The sequence below is a fragment of the Musca domestica genome, unplaced genomic scaffold (assembly GCF_030504385.1).
Source record: "Musca domestica strain aabys unplaced genomic scaffold, Musca_domestica.polishedcontigs.V.1.1 17, whole genome shotgun sequence".
Lineage (NCBI taxonomy): Eukaryota > Metazoa > Arthropoda > Insecta > Diptera > Muscidae > Musca > Musca domestica.
In genome coordinates this window covers 10,973,114-10,988,565 of record NW_026712230.1, presented here as the reverse complement: position 1 = coordinate 10,988,565, position 15,452 = coordinate 10,973,114, and the positions used below count along the sequence as shown (strand labels likewise).

General features: G+C 35.6%; 2 protein-coding genes across 3 annotated transcripts; one reads left to right on the top strand and one right to left on the bottom strand.

The window, feature by feature from the left end:
* Positions 1 to 2,201: 2,201 nt before the first annotated feature.
* On the top strand, positions 2,202 to 3,209 carry LOC101891862 (uncharacterized). Of its 2 annotated transcripts, XR_009341890.1 has the most exons (5): positions 2,202 to 2,383; positions 2,451 to 2,527; positions 2,597 to 2,726; positions 2,782 to 2,942; positions 3,026 to 3,209. XR_009341890.1 is itself a non-coding variant. In XM_005178344.3 (4 exons), the coding sequence occupies exons 1-4, from the start codon at positions 2,257 to 2,259 to the stop codon at positions 3,190 to 3,192; spliced, it is 501 nt and encodes a 166-aa protein (XP_005178401.2). In that variant the 5' UTR covers positions 2,209 to 2,256; the 3' UTR covers positions 3,193 to 3,209. The 2 variants fall into 2 exon arrangements, 1 of the variants encoding a protein (XP_005178401.2); XM_005178344.3 differs by lacking the exon at positions 2,782 to 2,942 and having other exon boundaries at positions 2,209 to 2,383.
* A 10,733-nt stretch (positions 3,210 to 13,942) lies between these two features.
* LOC131801714 (uncharacterized) lies at positions 13,943 to 14,841 on the bottom strand. The gene is made up of 4 exons (XM_059120648.1): positions 14,606 to 14,841; positions 14,444 to 14,532; positions 14,244 to 14,373; positions 13,943 to 14,176 (listed from the first exon to the last, which is right to left on the bottom strand). Exons 1-4 carry the CDS (start codon positions 14,730 to 14,732, stop codon positions 13,989 to 13,991), a joined length of 534 nt encoding a protein of 177 aa, XP_058976631.1. The 5' UTR covers positions 14,733 to 14,841; the 3' UTR covers positions 13,943 to 13,988.
* Positions 14,842 to 15,452: the final 611 nt, after the last annotated feature.

Genomic DNA, 15,452 nt, shown 5'->3' with positions numbered 1-15,452 from the left:
CAAAGGTTTATACTATGTACAGGTTTATTGATAGACCCCATAAAACGGTACATCCAGATTTGCGGTATTTTTGAAGTTTCTGCCACAACTTCCAACCAATTAAAATGAAACTTGTTCTCACTGTTCTCTGGTATTTTGATGAATTTAGTCACATTTTTAAATGGAATTGTCTGAAAATTCACACAAGAAGTTCCTTCCGAGTTCATTACCCTCTTGAAGAGAATTGTCTATACTGTTTCACGATATCATATATCCCCTATATAAGCGTTCCTCCCGATATTCGTTATTTAATGATATTAGCCACATTTTCCAACGGAATTGTCTGAAAATCCACACAAAGATTTCTTTGTGAGTACTTTATTCCCTAGAAGATAATTTTTTATACAGGTTCACGTTATCGTATAGCCCCCATATAACGGTACCTTACCTCCCCCCCCCCCCCCCCCCCCCCCCCCCCCGATATTCCGTATTTTGATGATTTCAGCTAAATTTTTTAATGGATTTGTCTTAAAATCCACACAAGGGGTTCGTTCTGAGTACTTTACCCCCTAGAAGAGAATTGTCTATGATTCTCCCGCATTGTTTCAAATTTAGTATTTGAAGTTCGGAACCATTAATACAGCTTATGACAAAAATATTTATGCAGGTCAACGTCTACGAATAACCCCCATCTAAGCGGTATTTTTCTAATATTCGCGATTTAGTCGAATTTGGCTGTTTTACCCCCATGAAAGTTGTGGTCTATTTTATCCGCTAAATGATTAGGCTTCTGCCCAGCCCCATGCAAAATTCTTGCGATCATCTCCGTAAACAATAGGTTTCCATGCAAAATTTTGTTAGGATCGTTCCATAATTGCGACCTGTAGCGTGATTATAAATTTACATGGATAGACGGGTAGACGGACGGACATACATAGCTAGATCGCCTCAGCTCGGCGAGATGTGCAAGATCCATATACACATTGCTATATGCAGACTTGCAGACTTTCGAGGTGTTACATAATTGTTGGCCCAATCAAACTTATAATAACTCCAATACATATTGCTGTAGGGTATAAAAACACATTTTTAAGTGATCGTAGTAGGATTTCCTAAGAATCACATTTTTCTGTACTTTTTGTAGAAATTCCTGGCTTATGATAGGTGAATTAGCAATATCTTTTGTAAAATGTCGATCAACTTCGTATCATACGCTCCTATTAGAATTAGAAATACGATTTACTTCACAACAATCAGTCGCCCCAGTCCGACTTTTTATACCCTACACCACAAGGTGATCAGGGTATTATGTCTTTGTGCATTTGTTTGTAACAGGCAAAAGGAAACGAGATAGACCCATAGTTCCTTTTGATGGTCTGCATAGAATCACAATCTGAGTCGATTTATGCATGTCCGTCCGTCCGTCTGTCCGTCCGTCCGTCTGTCCATGCATTTTTGTAAACAAAGTACAGTTCGCATTTATTGTCCTATCCAGATGAAATTTTGAACAAATCATTTGTTTGGCCCAAGGACGAACCCTATTGAAGTTGGACATAATCGGTAAAAATTTAGATATAGCTCCCATATATATCTTCGTCCGATTTGCCTTTTATTGTGCACCAAACGTATAATATCAGTACGAATAGTATGGAATTTTGCACATACAACCATATTAGGCCTGAAAATAATTATGCCAAATTTGATCGAAATCGGTTGCGATATAGCTATAGCTCCCATATATACTGTTCATCCGATTTGTTATTTTTGTCCTCCGCAGCCGTAATATGCACTCTGTAACAACAATATTTGGGGAAATATATCAAATACAGCTCAGAAATACATTTGCTAAATTTTATCGAGATCGGTTCAGATTTGGATATAGCTCCCATATATATATTTATCTGATTTCAAATTAATTTTGCACCAAATGTGCAATACAAGTCCGAATTTAAAAGATACAAATGCTTCGGCATATTAAGTCCTTTGAACTTTAAATTATAATTATAATCGAATTATGAATTCTCCCATAAAAAACTTTTGTTATGTGGAGCTCCACTAAATTAGCAAAGTTCTGTGGGGTATCATAAAGTCGGCCCCGCCCGACTTTAAGACTTTCTTTTCTGGTTATATATATTTTTTTATGCTGATTTAAATAACCCTCGTTCTATATTTCGCTCAACCTCATAATGGTGGTTTATTGAAACAAAGCACTTATTTTAAACTACGGCTGATTTGTAATGTTGTCTTGAGCGCATACAGATATTTCATTCGACAACTATGGATCGCTGTCGTTTTGCTTTTGTCATTGGCATTATAAATGTAATTTATTACGCTGTGAGCACCATAGTTTTTACCGCGATGATAATCAAAACTGAGCTTGACAAGAAACTAGTGGCTAGTTCTAGTAAGAAATATAATATTTCTGTGTATATATCTCCGAAATAACGTTTCATTTTCTCCCTACTTTGTAGGTCCATACATATTGGGTTTGTGTTGCGGTCTGATTATGGTATCTGTATCGATACTGATGATAGTGGGGGCCGCTAAAGTAAGTAATCAAATGGTCGCATTTGGAAATGATTCACTTTCTCTTGAATTAATATTTTTCCCTTTTTAGTCACGACATTCTTTTATTGCTCCTTGGGTATTATTAACTGGTTTCGGTCTGGTCATTGGTACTTTTTATTTATTAATCTTCGGTTACACGGTTCCAATTTGGGAGCTGTTTAACTACATCACATTTATTGGTTAGTATTGGATACATAACCCAGCATACATACTCATTACAAATCTAACTCTTAGTCCATAATTTTAACATGGAAATGTAAATCGAAATAAGGATTTATACCTTGGCCGCAAATAAGTCTAGAAGGAAGTTGTTATTGTTTGTGGTATCCAAAGAATAACTATCATTTGCGGAATAACCACTTATTTCGCTTGGCATACGCCCGTTATAATAATGCGTTAGTAACCCGATTTATAATGAATACTTTTGCTGCGATAATATTGTGAATCTTTCCTCTTTCAAAACTTATTTCATTTTTAGCATCGCAATCCGTAAGCTGCTATTCAATTTATCTTTTCTGGAAAGATACAAAAAATGGAGTATACAACAATGACTTACATATCGCAGAGCTTTCGAATCCCCCGCCTTATGTGCATTCCTCGGCAACAATATGTACCAGCTATGAAATAAATGATGCTGTATTGTGAATCATCAGATAATAGTAGATGATTATCAAAATGTCGTAAAAGAAAGGTATATATTGGGCATTTTTGAGCTCTGGTTCAAAAAATATGATTATGGCAGAGTGCATATTCCGAAAGTTGAAGATTTAAACACCAAATCGGATGAAACATATATATGGAGCTAGAGCTATATCTGAACCGATTGTTACCAAGTTTTAAATGTTAACATCTAGAATGAATTCGATCGGAAGTGCAACTTTTCACTCACTTTGGGCTGAAATTAGCCATTTGGTGCACAAGAAACCTAAAATCGGACGAAGATATATAGGGAAGCTATATCCAAATCTGATCCGATTTTGATAAAATTTGAATCATGTATTGTTAGGTTGAATCTAATATCTGGTACCAAATATCATTTTTATAGGGTGTATATTACGAATGTAAGGGACTTAAACACCAAACTCAGATAAAACACATATATGGGAGCTATAGATAGATAGATAGATAGATAGATAGAACCCGCAAGGGTATTCTCGAAAGAGAAAACGGGCGTAACGACCCCGCGGACCCCAGTTTGGCTTGCAGCCAGATTCTGCAACAAAAAATCCAGCAGCGTCTGACCCATAGTGGGCGGCTCGCTGGTCTGCGTCTGACTCCAGGAGGAGCGGCAGTAACTTAAATTATCCGTCATTGTTGGCATTAAGATCGAGACCAGTAAGATCTTAATTATGGCATACTGGAACACATTATTCGAACTAATTATCCCCTGGCCTGACAGTGGTTGTATTCTGGAACCTCAGTACGTAGAGTGACATCTTACCGAAATGGCTTCTAGGCTAATGCTACCCCTGCCTCCGTCCTATTAAAACTTGGGAAGTCTTGAAGTACGCTCTCAGTTTAGTCATCATTAGGTTGTTGGTGTAGGTTCAGTTGACTTTGTCCTGATTTATACGGGTCCGGCTCTGAACGCAATTTCCCATAAGGACTTTGCATCAACCCTTGCATGGCCTCCCTGCTTGCAAAGACAACCATGGGACCAGATAACGTAACTACACATCGAACTGAGATATCACCTTAGATATCAAGAACGCATTCAATTCTGCGGACTGGGATGTCATAAAACACACAATAAGGATGCGTAACATATCAGGATACCTGATCAATATTATCGATAGCTACCTGAAAATAGAACTCTGTTGTATGATACAGAAGAGGGTATCAAGCACTATAAAATAACATCTGGGGTCCCTCAAGGTTCCATCTTGGGTCCCTTCCTGTGGAACCTCATGTATGATGGCTTGCTAAACATAATATTACCAAAAGGCGCAAAAATAGTTGGGTATGCTGACGATATAGCTCTTATCGTCGACCAACCATCAACAGAACTAGTCGAAATTACAGCAACGACAGTTTGTCAAGGATCTCAAGGTGGCTTGTATCTAAAAAGCTATCCCTTGCCCCACATAAAACTGAGGCGATTCTCATAACTCGAAGGAGAAACTTTAATCTTCCAAAGCTATTAGTTGACGGATATGATATTAAAATAGAAAACTCACTAAAATATCTAGGAGTAATTCTCGACAATAGGTTGTCTTTTACACAACACGTCAAAACAGTATCTGAGAAAGCAGTTAGAACTGCAAACAAGCTAGTTAGAATAATGACCAACATAATGGCCCAAACCAACTAACCAGGAGATTAATTGCTTCTGTAGCGTACGCTCAAGTTACGTATGCCGCACCAATCCTAAGCGATGTCATAGCAAGAAGCAAGAATTTACGTGGGCACCTAGAAAAGGTGCACCGTTTGTGTGCATTACGAATTGCATCCGCTTATCGCACTACGTCCACAGCAGCGTTGGCTATCCTAGCTGGAGTGCCTCCTATTACTCTAACGTTAGACGAAAGGAGATACATATATGAAAAGAGAAAATTTTTACCAATCGGATACACAAAAAGAGATGTGTCTCAAATAAAACGACAAGCCAGAGATATACTATTTGCACAGTGGCAATCTATATGGAATAACTGTGAAAAAGGTAGATGGACTTTCAAGATAATACCTCAATTGGAAAGGTGGATAAATAGAAAACATGGAGAACTAAATTTCTATTTAACTCAATTTCTCAGTAGCCATGGAAACTTCGGTAGTTACCTGTATCGCTTTCATTTAAAAAATGAAGCAACCTGTGAAATATGTCACGAAAGCGAAGACAACGTGGAACACACACTTTTCTGGTGCAAACGCTGGGAGAACGAAAGAAGCGTCTATAATATATCGACTCAATGGTCCGTTGAGGATCTAGTTAAAAACATGTTGGAAAGTAAGGAAAGATGGTCGCAGTGCTCAATGTTCATTGAAAAAGTATTGACCGAAAAGGTGAAGTACCTGAACAGATATGAATCGAACCCCTAATCACAATCGAATGGACGGGGGAATAGAAATAAGCTGAAAGCCGTATGATCGGTTCACGAACACCACCTCGAAGTAATGCGAAAGCGGTCCCGGGTGGTTGTTCCGGTGTAGGACCACTATTGGTAGTGCGCTATCATTACGTCCAAAAAAAAAAAAAAAAAAAAAAGATAGATAGATAGATAGATAGATACATAGATAGATAGATAGACCCTTATAAAAAGAGTTTACACAATTAAAAAAGCTGTAAGTTCAGCCGGGCCGAACTTTTGGAACTTTGGCAATTTTTTTATAATTATTTATTACTAGCTGGCCCGGTTCGCGTTGCCTGCCCGTAGTTTTTGTCTATTATGCATATTTGTCAAAGCATAATAATTTACAGATATGACTGATATAAGAGTTCACGTACTGGTCGATTAAAAGTATTTTAAAATACCTGTACCCATATTTAAGCCGTGGACTTCAAATGTGTGGATGTGCTATACAAATCCATTAAAAGGTATATATCAATCTTAAGGGATCTAATTAATTTTTAATATGGTAAAAATCGTAGCAAAATTTTCCAGTCAATTGAGCAGGAATTTGGAATTTACTGTATTTTGTGCACCTCATAATTGAGGGCTGAATGATTTAAGAATAGTCAAAGTTAATTACTTTTTTAAAACCATTAGCACCTCAGATTGTGCATTAGAGTCCTCATAAGTCCCCCTAATCATGTCGGTTTGTTTGTCCGCCAAAGAGTGGACTATTATATGGAGAAAATTCTAAAATTTTTAGATATGTTGACATTTTTATGCAATATTTTCACCACCCGAATACACATTTTTAGCAAAATCTTTGAAATATGGTAAAATCAGGAGGAACCTTTATATGGGCACTACTCCGAAACATACCTACAAAACTTTCTTCTACAACGTTTAATACAAGATGACAAATAGAGGACAAACCCAAAATATAGCAGAACAACATAGCATGTCAAACTTAAAAAAATTTCGCGTGATTTAAATAAGTAAAAATAGTTTTATCCACCTCATAATTGAGGGCAGAATGATTTCAGAATAGTCAAAAATAATTACTATTTTACACCCATTACCGTTTTACACCCATTTGCCAATTGAATTGTAAGTTGGAGACCCCATAAAGTCCATATTTTTCATCATAGTATAATTCAATGACGATTCAACAAATATTCGGTCCCGTGCTACTTTCTTATATTTGTAATTTGTTCATGTTTCCACAATATATTTCATATAGACGTACATCCCAAATCTACGTTTCCAACCAATATTCTCTTGGGGGTTACAAGTTCAATAGAATACACAATTTTCTTTTCTGACCACACATTAGATGTGAAAGTGTACTTGGGGATAATCCAATGTGGGGACTTTAGTTAAATAAATTCCTATGTGGTAATTATCTGTATGATGGTTCCCTACTCTAGGGTAGCATAAATACAATTTTTTAGCCAAATCAATTGATGAATTTGGTCAAGACCAATATGGGCCCTACTCCGAAAATTTTATGCGAAGAGGTTCTCTACCCCCTTAGAAACAAAGATGCCAAATAAGGGCCAAAAAATGAAAAAAGTGATCAAGACCCCAAAAAACCTAAATCATACGATGGTTATATAAATATGAAATCGGGTTGTACCCTTATCCTTATTTTGAATGTTTGGGAAGAATTTCTGGAAGGATAGAAATCCTTTTCTTACTAAAAGTCCCATTCGCTCTACTATTTTGCACCCTTTAAATTTGGTATTTTACTGATTGTACTCCCAAAGAATTTTGCATTTTGAGCTCTCATTGGACGGATTATTGTCACATGAAAGAAGTAGGTCCACGCTTTGAAAGCCCCATTAATCTTTTTGGGTCATTTTTGTTTGTTTAAATTTGTTCCCATCTTCCAGCTGGCCCTGGAGTTGAAAGTTAGATGTCAGTTAACTTCGTATTTCGCACTTATTTAATTTTTTTTTTTTTTTTTGCGAAAAATTGTATATAGTGAAAAATTATGCTTTATTTTGTTAACAAAAAATCCACTGAATTCAATATGATAATACAATTGACAAAAGAAGAAAAACAATTAAAAAAAATCCTGATTCACTGATTTTTTATAGCAAATGTTTAAAGGTCCTTACAAAATTTGTCAGTAGAATGTACTATTATTTAAAAATTTGATTCCATTGACAATTTTTTCGAATTTTTCCCGATTTAAGAATTTTTGCAATGAGATCTCTTTTTCGTGATTTTTTAGCGATTTTGAAAAAGTAATTATCTTTTAACTTTGGCGTGACCGCGTTAAATTATTTCGATATCATCTATTCCGTTTCTCCACCACATAATTCGGTACATGTAACCCGCCATCAATTTCAGTTCTCAAGAAATCAAGTCAATTAAATAAATTGGTATTAATATTTGAATTCAAAAATAAAATATAAAAAACACTACAATGTACATTAGAAAAAAGTAAATCAAAATGGAAAAATATTCATGCAAAATAAAACATTATTATTGTACATTTCAAAAGTCAAAATGAAAATGTTAATATATCACATTTTGACCGATTATCTCCAATTTCAATAGGGTTTGTCCTTGGGCCAAACAAATGATTTGTACAAAATTTCATCTGGATAGGACAATAAATGCGAACTGTACTTTGTTTACAAAAATACATGGACAGACGGACGGACGGACATGCATAAATCGACTCAGAATGTGATTCTATGCAGATCATCAAAAGGAACTATGGGTCTATCTCGTTTCCTTTTGCCTGTTATAAACAAATGCACAAAGTCATAATACCCTGACCACCTTGTGGTGTAGGGTATAAAAATAAAATCCGTTAAAATCTAATAATGTAGCGAAAATCGTCAAAATACCAAATATAGTGAGGTACTATTATAAATCCATGATCCATGAAAAAGTGAGCCGATTAATTCCATATTCACATCAGACCTCTGTTTGATATAAATATTTAGCTACACCAACTTTAAAGAGATTCGTTAAGTATTAATTATTTTTGTGACCTTTTGTGAGGGAGGTACCAGAATGGCTGAGCCAGATCGTGAGATAGTAAAAATATTGGGATGTGTGAATATTGAAGAGAATCTGATATTTATTTCACACTTTATGAACTTATTGTTATTCAAAATTTTGACTCCCTTGGGGTGGAGGGAGGTATCTGAAGAAGTGGACCGATACATCCCACTTTTACGCCAGAACATGTGTGAGAAATTTGATGCTTATTTTGGGGCTTTTGAGAGATAATCGTATTAAAAATTTGTCCCGGTGTGGGGGAAGTACCACAAGGATTAGTCCGAAACATTAAATCTTCACACCTCATCTTGTGTTGATGGAAATATGAAGATGTGCCGAGTTTAAAAGGCAACGAATGCTCATTTAGTGTTTTATGAGCTTCATGCTTATTCAAAATGTTGACCCTTTGTGAGGGAGGTACCAGAATAAGTAGTCCGGCTCATCCCATTTTCTTACCAGACCTAGAGTTTTAAGAAATATTGAGATATGCGAAATTTAAAGACAATTGGATTCATATTTCACATTTTATAAGAGTTGAGATTATTGTTATTTTTATGTATTATATGTTTTCCAAAGTTTGAACAAAATTATTTTCTGTGAGACTTTGACTTTTTGTGGGGGAGATATCAGAAGGAGTGGGTCGATATTGCCCATCGATCTATGTTCGATAACAATATTAATGGAAAAATTATGGTCCAAATCGCATACTCCCTTCGACAGTTGTTGTTAGCACTAGCAGACAGAAGGACGGATACTCCTATATCGACTCCAAATGTCCTGAAAGGGATTTGGTCCAATGTGACCTAGTGTCTTACACCGTTATTTTAATGAGTAACGTTCTGTAGCCCTACACGATAAAACTTTGACAGATCCTTATAAAATATCCTCTTCAAATCCACGTTAAAACTGTGATAATGTCTACAATTAAAGCCAAGACAGATGTATGTAAATTATAGTAAAAATATATATATGTAGTGCAAATTTCCGTGTCGATTGGTTGTCAATTGTGACCTGTAGACCGACTGCAAAATCAGAAAAAAAATATATATATACATTTTTTTTTTGATCCATTTGAACCCCTACATGTACATCTTCAAAAACAATATGCTTTAATTTTGACTCAAACCCTACGCCCATGAAAAATGTCTTGAGGATCGGTCGATAATTTCAACCTGTATATAATACCCTGAACACACAATGTTGCGGGGTGTAGAAAAACTTTAGAAAATTCACAATTGAAAATTGTAAGCCAAGTTTAAACAAGTAAGCAAAGGCTACAGTCGAGCGGGGCCGACCGTTGAATACCCTACAACGTTGGATACCCTATAATAAACCAAACAGTTTATATAGGCGAGATACTCCAAAGAACTCCACAAGATATTGTGACAAATAATAAAAGAAAACCATCATGTTTCGTTCTCTAATTTTCGAAAAATAGCAACTTAAACGAATTTGCTCATTTCCAATTTATTGGTAGATTTTCCTAGATCTGGAACCAATATTTCCCAAAGACCTATAATCTCTAAGAAGTGGCAAAATATTAACATTTATTATGGGTTTTTGACTGAAACGCATCTATATGAGATACAGACATTTGACTATATTCTTCAACGAAGTCAGCGTTAACGAAATAGTCAGCAGTGCGTCTTTCCTGTATTTGTGAATTCTCCAAAAAGTCACTGGAAAGGACATTTTCGTATTTTGTCTACAAAAGTTGGCAAACTATTTCACACATTGAATATTTTTGGATGGCCATCCGAAACTGCTTGGCTTTTGCAATGTGCGATAACCCCCATTCAAATGTGCATGAGGATCGGGCGATAATTACGACCTGCTGACAATTTTGCAGTTTCTCCATTTCAACCCCTAAATATATAGCGATCATCCCCAAAAAGAGTAGGCATTTATTCTGACCCTCATCTCATCCCCATGCAAAATTTCGTAAGGATCGGGCCATAAATGCGATCTGTATATGATATCCTGACTACTTAGTTTTGTTAGCTGTAGCTACTTAGTTTTGTTAGCTGTAGAAATATTACCAAATGTTTAATTCAAAATGAAAATATGCCAAAAATATGACAAAATTGAAAAAATATGAGAAAATGTTACAAAACCAATATTTTCATCTATAGAGAGATATGTTTTATGCGATTTTTTAGACGTTTTTTCTTTCCTATCAAGAGGCCATTGCGAATTAATGAGAACTGTCGAAATCAGTTCAGCCGTTCTCGACATAAGAGATTTTTTAAGCATATCTTCTTTGATAATATATGTTTATCGCACATATTTTGCTATATATCCGATTTGTTGGATGTTAACATCAATGTAAAGGTCAGAAGTAACCTTGTCGCGACTTTGTGATTTCGCCGGGATTTAAAAAATTCACGGTTTAATGAAAAATTTTGAATTTTTTCAACACAAAAGATATGGTCTATTTTACCCGCTAAATATTATCCGATGACCACCCAAATTGGTAGGCTTCTTCCACGCCTTAAACTCTAGGTACATGCGAAATTCCTGTATAGCTACAGCAAAATCCGACATTTTTTCAGTATTTGGTCCATTTCAACCCCTAAACATTTGGCGATCATCTCCAAAAAATAGGCTTCTATTCTGACTCTAACCCCACCTTCGTGCAAAATTTCGTAAGGATCGGGCCATAATTGCGACCTGTAGCGTGATTACAAATTAACATGAACAGACGGACAGACGAACGGACGGACATACATGGCTAGATCGACTCAGCTCGGCGAGCTAGGAAGATCTATATATACTTTCCAATATGGGAAACCGATATTTCGAGATGTTACATAAATTCTGGCCCAATCAAACTTATAATACCCCCAACACATAGTGTTGTAGGGTATAAAAATTGCATGAGTCATAAAATATGAAAAAATTAAAAAATGTAACAAAAATATTTACCCTTTAATTGTCATATTTTACGCGAATTTCTTAGATTGCATCCTTTTCTGACAAGAGACCATTCCGAGGTGATGAGAATTGTGAAAATCAGTCCAGCGGTTCTTGACTTATAAGCGGAATGACTAGGACCTATTCCTTTTACATGTGTATTGTACCCATTTTGCTATATATCCGATATCTTGGCTATCAGCATCACCATAATTGTGAGAAGTCACATTCTTGTGATTATATATAACGGTACCTCCCCATATTCGGTATTTTTACGATTTTAGCGACATTTTCACCGCAATTGTTTCAAATTTGGTCTTTGAAGTTCATAATGGACACTACAGAATATGACGGAAAATTGTGTGCGCAGGTTCAGGTCTTTGTATAGTCTCCATATAACAGTTTTCACTTAAGTGGTATTTTCCGGATGCTTTTTGAAAAATTTCAAGTTTCTTCCAAATGGTGGAGGTTATAAAAAGTTTGGGCCGACCGAACATAGCAGCTTTTTTACTTGTTTCACTACGTTTAAAATTCGGTATTTAAGACTTCAGATCGATAAAAATCCTTAAAGTTTATAACGGTTCCACCCACTTTATAGTATTTTAAAACTTAAACTGCATTCTTCCACCAATTCCATTGATGATTATGTGCAACACTTTTAATAACGTAATGTTAGCTCTACTTTCAGAATGTACTGAATTTTTTAATTAATTTTATACCCTACAACACTGTGTGTTGGGGGTATTATAAGTTTGATTGGGCCAGAATTTATGTAACACCTCGAAATATTGGTTTCCCATATAGGAAAGTATATATGGATCTTCCTATCTCGCCGAGCTGAGTCGATCTAGCTATGTATGTCCGTCCGTATGTCCATGGTAATTTGTAATCACGCTATGGTTCGATCCTAACGAAATTTTGCACGAAGGTGGGGTTAGGGTCAGAATAGAAGCCTATTTCTTTTGGAGATGATCGCCAAATGTTTAGGGGTTGAAATGGACCAAATACTGAAAAATGTCGAATTTTGCAGTAGCTATACAGGTCGCAATTTTAGACCAAATACAAACCAACCGACGGGTTTAGGGCGGGGAAGAAGCCTACCAATTTGGGTGGTCATCGGATAATATTTAGCGGGTAAAATATATCATATATTTTGTGTTGAAAAAATTCAAAATTTTTCATTAAACCGCGGATATTTTAAATCCCGGCGAAATCACAAAGGTTACTTCTGACCTTTACATTGATGTTAACATCCAACAAATCGGATATATGTGCGATATATATGTCTATCAAAGAAGATATGCTTAAAAGATCTTTTATATGTCGAGAACGGCTGAACTGATTTCGACAGTTCTCATTTATTCAGAATGGCCTCTTGGCAGGAAGGAAAAAAATGCTAAAAAAAATCGCATAAAAATATCTCTCTAAAGATGAAAATATTGGTTTTGTAACATTTTCTAATATTTTTTCAATTTTGTCATATTTTTGGCATAATTTAATTTTGAATTAAACATTTGGTAATATTTCTACAGCTAACAAAACTAAGTAGTTAGAATATCAGGATATCATATACAGATCGCATTTATGACCCGATCCTTACGAAATTTTGCATGGGGATAAGATGAGGGTCAGAATAGAAGCCTACTCTTTTTGGGGATGATCGCCATATATTTAGGGGTTGAAATGCACCAAAAAACTGCAAAATTGTCAGCAGGTCGTAATTATCGCCATCCAAAAATATTCAATGTGAGAAATAGTTTGCCAACTTTTGTAGACAAAATACGAAATTGTTCATTCCAGTGACTTTTTGGAGAAGTCACGAATACAGGAAAGACGCACTTCCGACTATTTCGTTAACGCTGATTTCGTTGAAGAATATAGTCAAATGTCTGTATCTCATATAGATGCGTTTCAGTCAAAAACCAATAATAAATGTTAATCTTTTGTCATTTCTGAGAGATTATAGGTCTTTGGGAAATATTGGTTCCAGATCTAGGAAGACCATTTACGCAACATCTACCAATAAATTGCAAATGAACAAATTAGTTTAAGTTGCAATTATTCGAAAAATAGTGAACGAAACCTGATGGTTTTCTTTTATTATTTGTCACAATATCTTGTGGAATTCTTTCGAGTAACTCGCCTATATAAACTGTATCGTTTATTATAGTGTTGTAGGGTATTCAACGGTCGGGCCCGCTCGGCTGTAGCCTTTGCTTACTTGTTTTTTTTTTTTTTTTGTGTTGGACAGTTTTATGATTATAGCTCTAACTGGCACTACAATTTTAACTTTGGCAGCTCTTTACAAAATGTTCTTTAAGAATCAGATCTTCTCTATAACTTAACAATTACAGCTCTGACATGGTCTAACACAAATATTATTTCTCTCTGGTAATCCCCGAAAAATATTCTCTAAATTTATTTTATCACTTATTTATTTGTTAGTTCGTAATATAAATGACTTTATTCCTTTTGTGGGGCCTCCACATCACGATCATTTTGATTTTCCTCAGTTGTTGGTGAAACTGGTGGCGGGGCATAATAACCTGGTGGTGGCTGGTATTCCTGTTGTTCACGACTGAGTGGAAAACTGCCATTGCGCATATCGTGCCATAACTTGTAAATGGGATACCAAACTAAACAGGATAAAGCTAGATATTGAAAATAAACAATTTGTCTTTAGTAAGGCGAAAATATTCAGAAAACAATGGACCTCACCTATATAAATTAAACTGGCCATGAGTTCCATTGTGGGTTGTCTTATGCCGGTTACAAAGAAATTTAAAATACTGCAAATTATGCCAATTGCACCCAAAACAACCCAAGGACCGATAAGTTCAGGACTTCTCTGTAAAGGGTACATTTTCAACTTTAGAAATAAATTGAAAAAAAAAAATGAAAGTATTGCAAAATCTTACCTTTTTCACACCCACAAGCATTATCAGCGATATAAGGAACATGGCCAAATAAAAGACCAATGAGACACACATAAGAGCCAAAACTGTACCTACAAACACACACACACACCCAAGGAGTATTAAATATATGCACTTTTCTAAATCGAATTCATCCTTTATTACCATAGTTGTTGACTTCCTTTTGATGTTCTATTAAAAACAGCAAATCACCAATTGTTAGGCCACCAACAGCTATGTAAGCAATACAACTGATTATGGCAATAATTATGGCAAACAATGAACGATCCATGCTAAGCGAAATTTTGCGCGCTTTTGTTTTTGTACTTTTCTCCACTGGCCTGCTTTAAATTGAACTGAGCGCCTGGACTGAAGTTTTATTGGCAAGAAGGTCGGAAATAAAATTGCCAAAAGCCTACAACACGATGCACAAGATAAACTTTAATTGGCCGCACAGAGAAAGAGAGAACGGGTGAGTCAACCTCAGAGGTAGAATAATACTCAGAGAAAGAGTATAAGAATATCAAGTTAACAAAACCAAGCCGGCAAGCTTTTATCTTTTTTGTTTTGTTTTGTTTGGTTGGATGCGCCAAATCCCAAAACAAACGAGAAGTAGATCCACAGAGCCAAGATATGTCGGACAGCATTCGGAACAGTACCAGTTGGATAAAGCTCGGAATTCTTTATCTTATACTTGAATATTTGAATTTGTCTTGAAATTATTGGTTTCAATTATCATTTAATTAGAATGTTGCCATGACAAATTTAGGAGCGTATGTTTGTCTGCATTCCGTTTGCATTATCAGAAAATATTCTTCACTCGCACCGTAATGCAAGGATTTTGATGTTTATAAACAACACTGCTTTTCTAGAAAAGAAATTGTTAATGACAATTTCTTTTTATACCCTCACCATAGTATGGAGGGTATATTAAGTTTGTCATTGCGTTTGTAACACCCCGAAATACACATTTTAGACCCCACAAGGTTTATATATTCTTGATCAGCATAAA

Bases quoted from the DNA above. Each gene is read 5' to 3' on its own strand.
- LOC131801714 (XM_059120648.1), bottom strand. From the start codon at position 14,732: ATGGATCGTTCATTGTTTGCCATAATTATTGCCATAATCAGTTGTATT. The intron at 14,533-14,605 runs GTAATAAAGGAT...GTGTGTTTGTAG, and splicing joins AAAGGAAGTCAACAACTATG to GTACAGTTTTGGCTCTTATG. The intron at 14,177-14,243 runs GTGAGGTCCATT...TTCAATATCTAG, and splicing joins GGCCAGTTTAATTTATATAG to CTTTATCCTGTTTAGTTTGG.
- LOC101891862 (XM_005178344.3), top strand. From the start codon at position 2,257: ATGGATCGCTGTCGTTTTGCTTTTGTCATTGGCATTATAAATGTAATT. The intron at 2,384-2,450 runs GTAAGAAATATA...CCTACTTTGTAG, and splicing joins GAAACTAGTGGCTAGTTCTA to GTCCATACATATTGGGTTTG. The intron at 2,727-3,025 runs GTTAGTATTGGA...TTTCATTTTTAG, and splicing joins TAACTACATCACATTTATTG to CATCGCAATCCGTAAGCTGC.